This window comes from Bombus bifarius, unplaced genomic scaffold (genome assembly GCF_011952205.1).
Source record: "Bombus bifarius isolate JDL3187 unplaced genomic scaffold, Bbif_JDL3187 scf7180000009158_frag, whole genome shotgun sequence".
NCBI classification, from domain to species: domain Eukaryota; kingdom Metazoa; phylum Arthropoda; class Insecta; order Hymenoptera; family Apidae; genus Bombus; species Bombus bifarius.
In genome coordinates, this window is record NW_022884938.1 from 2,136 (window position 1) to 8,770 (window position 6,635).

Here is a 6,635-nt window from a genome sequence, read left to right on the forward strand (position 1 = left end):
TTTCGACCACGTGTTGGCCCATGCCAATAGCCGTTACTGCTTTCCGCTTGGACGCCATTTTGACACTCTCTCGCAAAGTGTCCTAATCTTCCACATCTGAAGCATCCTTCCTTTTTTGCAGAAAAGGCGTTGGTTTGCCTTTCTCCTCGATTGGATTTATTTTTCTTCTCTGCTACCTCTATTTTATTTTTTACATACGCTACCATTTGATCCTCTTCTTTCAATGCGTCTATTATGTCCGCTATGTAGCTGTGTAATATCGTGATGTAATATGTTCACAAAGAGTGGACAATAGAGATGTTAATCAGACAGAGAAGACGATTGTGGCTTAACTTGAACTATTCATACCAAACGTACAGAAAACAGCGCAATCCACACTCTCTCGGCAACGCCACTCGCAACCTCCGTCTCTGCTCGACTCGCACTCGGCTTCTCGACTCGCACTCTCGTTCTCGACTCGCGCTCTGCTTTTCGACTGACTGTTGTCGCATTCCATTGCCCTTTTCCTAGGCCCACCGCACACGTGTTCAGCAGACGCTCGTGGCCAGGGTCACGTAGGTCTTTTCCACGAAACTATGCACTTGAAAAGACCGATGACACATTGATGGGCCCGACGGCGCCTCGGCTCTCGCGACACTGTTCATAGTTCGTCCGATATTGCCCAGGCCTTTCGTCCACGATACTACAGCTGTATTCTTCGGGTAACGTATTCAGCATGTAATTCAGCTTTTCCCTCTCACTTACTTGTGCGCCCGCACTTTTTAATTCATTGATTAATTTTTCGAAATCGTTAAAGAATGATGCTGAATCACTGTAGTTCTCCAGTCTTATGTTTTCCAATCTCCTTCTGCATACGATCTGCAGTGCCGTCGACTCTTTCAAGTACATTTCATCGAACCTTTTTATTATATCATACGCCGTTTTTCCTTCCCTAACATACTCCAATTGTCTGTTCGATATTGCACTATAAATTATATTAATCGCCTTCAAATCCTTTTTGTCCCAGTCTTCATCGTCTCTTTCGTTCTTCATTCTAGTTGTAACAACCTCGCATTCCTTATATTTGAGAAACATCGTGATTCTTTGCTTCCACATTCCATAATCCTCACCATCGAATATAGGTATCATGATTTCCGATCTCTCCATTTTAATTGATTCCTTTTTTTTTCTTTTCTTACTCAAGCGTTCCTACGTGCTCGAAGTATATTTTTTTTCTGAAAGTTTTTTTTCTTTACTGAAAACTCACTCGCAAGATCGTAACCACGCACTAAATATCTTGCAAAACTAGTAACCACGCTCTGCTACCATGTTAAGGAAATTCGAGGATTTGGGAATACAAATTATTGACTATATTTCCCATACAACAGTTATACACCTATATTCCTCTCTAAGAACGTCTTGCACGCACGCTGGTTGCCAACCGACTAGCCTAGATTCTTCTAACATCTGGCAACAGTCTTTTGTCTCCACTGAGTCCTTGACGCCCTCTAACCCTTACACACACACTCTCATGTACAGTGTAAATGTATCACTTCCCTAACAGATTAAAATAATCATACATTTTTTTTTGTTCAACATTTGTAAAATACGATATTATCAAGATCACCAAGCAGGTAATCTTCAATTCTTAATTAATATAATAAAAAACATAATTAATGATTGTTTGATGGTTTTATTATTATCTCTATAATACAAAAGCACAACATCGTGTCAACAGTTTATATAGTTCGTATGTTTCTGTAGGAATACACAAATAATAGTTCTCTATCACAACGTAATCTAAAGGGAAAACCCTAACTAAATGACAAAAATATCGGTAATAACTGGAACTAATGAATGTTAAAAGCAATCAGTATATTCCATACAAACTTCCATCAACACGATTCGTTCTTCATTCTCTCAACACACTAAGGCCGTGTCACGTCGATTCGGGGTAATTTCACGTTCCGCACGCAAGGTGAGAAATTCGTACTTAAATTTTGATTGTTATTAGAAAATTTATTGAACACTGACAGAGTAACAATACAGAATGGTCAAACAGCACAGAAAAGAATGTTCTTACAACGACTCGAGAGGTACTTTTTTATATCAAGGACCCGGCTCCTGTGGAGGGGCTATCGCTGGATGCCGGTCACATAGGGTTTCTATTACTGCTTAGCCATCATATTGCTGACCAAGGTATGTGAGGCATAACCATCCTTTCGTTGCGTTCTCACGACCACCGGGACATTCCCCCCTCCTTAGCTTCGCTTTGCTCCGCTAAAGCGTAAGGCTCTGGTGGGGCTTCTAAGTTGAATGATCCCCTCATCTTCGTCTTCGGTGATATTTTGGAAGGTGACCGTCCTTGGTACTGTTGATGTTTGATCGATCCTGTTTACGCGAGCGGTAGGGCAGAGTATTTTGATACGTACATTTTTAGGAAATGATCGGCGTAGACATTCGAAAAGTTTACATTTGTACATTACATATATTGTTCCTAGTCCTAGGGCTATGATTCCTAATATTTGTAGTGTGGATATGCCATATTCCTTCAATGAATTTATGCGTCGCTCAAATTGCAGGGTACTGATTTGTGTTTGTAATGTGTCGAGGTTGGCTTTATATTGGTTAAAATTGTGAGTTACTTTTGGAGCTGTTTCTAATATTTTCTCTAATATTGGAACATCTGTTTCTTCGAAGCTGTATATGCTATTCTTAAATTTGGTTTCGTAAGAGATATTTTTATGTGATCCTCCTATTTTCATAATATTATGATCGTATGTGATTATGCACCCGGTTTTACTGCTAATTAAGCTTGGTTGTCTAATTTCTAGGATTTTATGTGTCTTACATAACACGTCGATTTGTACATTTTTCGCAGGAATAATAATATAATGGTTTTCCGTCTGCAAAGGTACGAACGTCAATTCTTCCAGCTTGAAGACAGCAGTCGGGCAAGTTTTGACCGTCTGTCGATTAGTAATTAATTCTGATCTGCATTCAGGTGAATCGATTCTATTGTGACTCGGTTGAGTTCTTTTACAAATGTGGATGATTGCCGTTCGTTTACAATATTTGTTTAAGTAGTGACTATCGACAAAGGTGTATTGTTCTGAGTCGGTTAGAGGCAAAAATCCGTTTCTATTACAGGCGCAATGAATACAGAGTTTTGTTTGGAAGGTATCGGGTAAATTTTAGTTATTTTCCATTCATCGTTTTCCAAAAGCGGCACAGTTATTGTATATATAAGTTTGTTATCTCTTATCCATACCTTTAGTTTGCTTAGATCTATAATTAGTTGAAAGTTTTGAACTGAAGGTTCGATATGGTTAGTCATAAAGTTTTGTCTCGTTATTTGGTCAAGTGTTTTTAAGAATTATTCGGGTTCTATAACTTGTGGGTTTATGATTCCTTGTTTCCCTAACATAACAGTGTTAAAAATTTCGTCGATGTTTATATGGAGTTCTGATATGGTAGATTCGGTTTGAATTAATAGGGAGACTAATATTTCGTTTTTTTCATTGTGGTTTTCAATCTTGTGTATATCGTTGGCTAAGTTTTCAAGTTGATTTGTTTTGGTATTGTCTAGCACGCGTTTGATGAGTGCGGTTTGGTTACTAAGAATTGTTTTTATTTTATTGTTGGAATCAAATAATGTATCGATGTTCTTGTTAATGAGTTCTAAATCGTTTTCGTCGAGAGTTCCGAATAAAGTTTTGGATACTGAGCCTATGACATTGAGCAATCCGCGTTTGCTTTTATAACGCAATAATAATTTGAGTTGCCGAGTCAGGTTTTGAAGATTTCTGTACTTAAATTTTAGGCTGCTTATTTCTGGTATGTAAGCGCAAGGTGGTTTACATTGACGGTCTATTAAATCTATTACGCGTTGTAATCTATTAACTTGGTCAATTGGATCGTTAAGGCCTACTATAAGGGTGATATCTATTTGTTCGTTGTACAGATAGCAATTGTCAATGTGTTCCAGGAATATGTTGGCGTAATTCAATGGTTTTACTTCTAGATCGCTTCTAATGTACTCGAGTGTTATGATGATCCATATTATGGTCTTCTTCCTGAAAGGTAGGGTTTTAGCCTGTTACCGTGGATTCTTTGCGTGTGACCGTTGGAATATTCGATAAAATAGGTGGGTGGATTGGATGAGAGGATTTCTGCAGGTCCTAGCCATTCGTGGTCTAGCTTGTTAGTTTTGTGATCGTTATGTACCCATACTTTATCTTTTACTCGGAATATCGTCTGTGTTTTAATAATTTTTCGCATTTGATCCCTCTGGTATCGCTTTTTGTTAGATTCGGTAACTCGTCTTGCTTTAGCTATATAGGCGTTGTGTCGATTTTTCCAGAGGTTAAACAATTGTTCTCTGGTTAGGCTAGGAGTGGTTGATATTGAGGATGGCATGTTAGCTTGTCGTCCAAATGTTAGTTCGAATGGGGTATGTCCGGTCGTCTCGTGTACTGAAGTATTATATCCCATGCATATTAATTTTAAGTTTTCATCCCAGTCGTTCTGTCGGTCGGTCGTACAAGTTCGAATAAGGTCCTTTACTACGGCATGCGTTCGTTCAAGGGATCCGTTAGATTGTGGATGGAAAGAAGTGGTTTTTATGTGTCGGATTTTGAAAGCCCTTTCAAATGTGTCCATCAATTTACATACGAAATTTCGTCCCATGTCCGTCAGAATACTTTTTGGTGCGGAAAATATGTACACATAGTGATCCAAAAGTTCGTTAATGATTGAGTTGGCTGTTTGGTCTTTTAAGGGTATGAGGATGAGATATTTGGTTAATTGATCTTGGATAGACAGGATAAACTGATTGCCCCGTTTGGTTTTGGTGAGAGGTCCGAATATGTCCATTGCGATTTTGTCATTAGGATTAAGCGGTGTGTCAGTTATCATAGGTTGTTCCTTGGCCCTGATACGATTTAGCTTTTCTCGTTGGCAGGTTTCGCAGTTTTGTATGAATTCTGTAACGTCTTGTTCTAGGTTTGTCCAGTGATGGTGCTCTTGTATTCGTTTCACGGTGCGGTGTATACCTAAGTGTCCTACTAATTCGTTATGATTTTCGCGTAGTATCGTTTGTTTTTGTTCGTTATCGTAGTCTACTGGCGGATCTTGTCCAAATATTAATTTAATTTGAGGGAATCTAGTTGTTAGAAACCTTAGCATGAGTTGAATATTTACCTTTTCTAACGTGCTGAAGCTATTGTCGTTTATTCCTATTTGTAAGCGTCCGGTTCGGTGTTTAATAAAGTGTTTGGTTAATTGACGCAACCAATGCTGTTCGTTAAAGTCTCCCAGTTCGGTCTTTGTAATTTGTTTAAAGTGTGGTCTGTTAGGTTTTTGGGTTATCGGAGCTGGGGTGATATTGATTTTCCAGTCTATATACTCGTCATAATAGTCCGGGTTTTCTACATTGGGTTGGATTTCTTCATTAGTGATAGGATACAATCGGGATAGAGCATCTGCAGCTGTATTTTCTTTTCCTTTTTTGTATTCGATTTCATAATCGTACTCCTCGAGTCTCAAACGCCATCGCATGAGTCTCGATGAGGGGTCTTTAACATTCTTTAACCATTTCAAGGCTTGATGATCGCTTTGAATTTTAAATTTTCTACCAAGTAGGTATTGTCTTAGTCTTTTGATTGACCATACTATTGCTAATAACTCTTTCTCGGTTGTGGAATAATTCTTTTCAGGAGGGTTCAAAGTTCGGGATATATAACAGCATGGATGTCCGTCTTGGGAGAGTATTGCTCTTAACCCTTCGTTACTTGCGTCTGTTGTTAATGTGAATGTTTTGTCAAAGTCTGGATATTGTAGTACAGGGGCTTCGCAGAGTTTTTGTTTTAGTGTGTCAAATGCAAGTTGTTGTCTATCGGTCCAGTAGAATGGAGTGTCCGTTTTTGTGAGATCTGTCAATGGTTTTGCGATTTTAGAAAAATTACGTATAAATTTTCTATAGTATCCAACGAGTCCTAAGAATGACTTTATGTGGGTCGCGGTCTTTGGTGTTTTAAAGTCTTTCACGGCTTGAATCTTTTTGGGATTAGGCTTTACTCCTTCCTTTGTTACTACGTGTCCTAAGTATTCTAATTCCGGTTTCAAAAATTCGCATTTGTCCGGTTGTATTTTTAATCCTAAATTTTGTAGTCTGTCTAGTATAATGGCTAGATTTCGGTTATGTTCTTGGATGGTGCTCCCGAATATTATAATGTCATCCAGGTATACGAAACAGTTATTTCCTATTAACCCCCGTAGCGCGGTATCCATCATACGTTGAAACGTCGCCGGTGCGTTTTTAAGGCCGAAGGGCATGCGATTATAGTGGAAGTGACCTTGTGGGGTTGAGAATGCAGTATATTTTTTGGAATTTTGCTCCATAGGTATCTGGTGAAATCCTGACGAGAGGTCTAGGGCCGAGAAAAATTTAGCTTTGCCTAAGTGCTCGAGTATTTCGTCCGAATTTGGTAAAGGATACGCGTCTTGGTCTGTTTGCTCGTTTAATTTTCTAAAATCTATAACGATTCTCCATTTTTGTTTGCCTGATGCATCTAATTTTTTTGGAACTACCCAAATTGGTGCGTTATATGGACTGTCCGATGGTTCTATGATTTGTTTGTCTAACATGTCGTTGA

The 6,635-nt window shown here is 38.7% G+C and overlaps 1 protein-coding gene across 1 annotated transcript; it reads right to left on the reverse strand.

The window, feature by feature from the left end:
• Window positions 1–2,168: 2,168 nt before the first annotated feature.
• LOC117214113 lies at window positions 2,169–2,744 on the reverse strand. Its single transcript, XM_033459953.1, has one exon. It carries the CDS (start codon window positions 2,742–2,744, stop codon window positions 2,241–2,243), a length of 504 nt encoding a protein of 167 aa, XP_033315844.1. The 3' UTR covers window positions 2,169–2,240.
• Window positions 2,745–6,635: the final 3,891 nt, after the last annotated feature.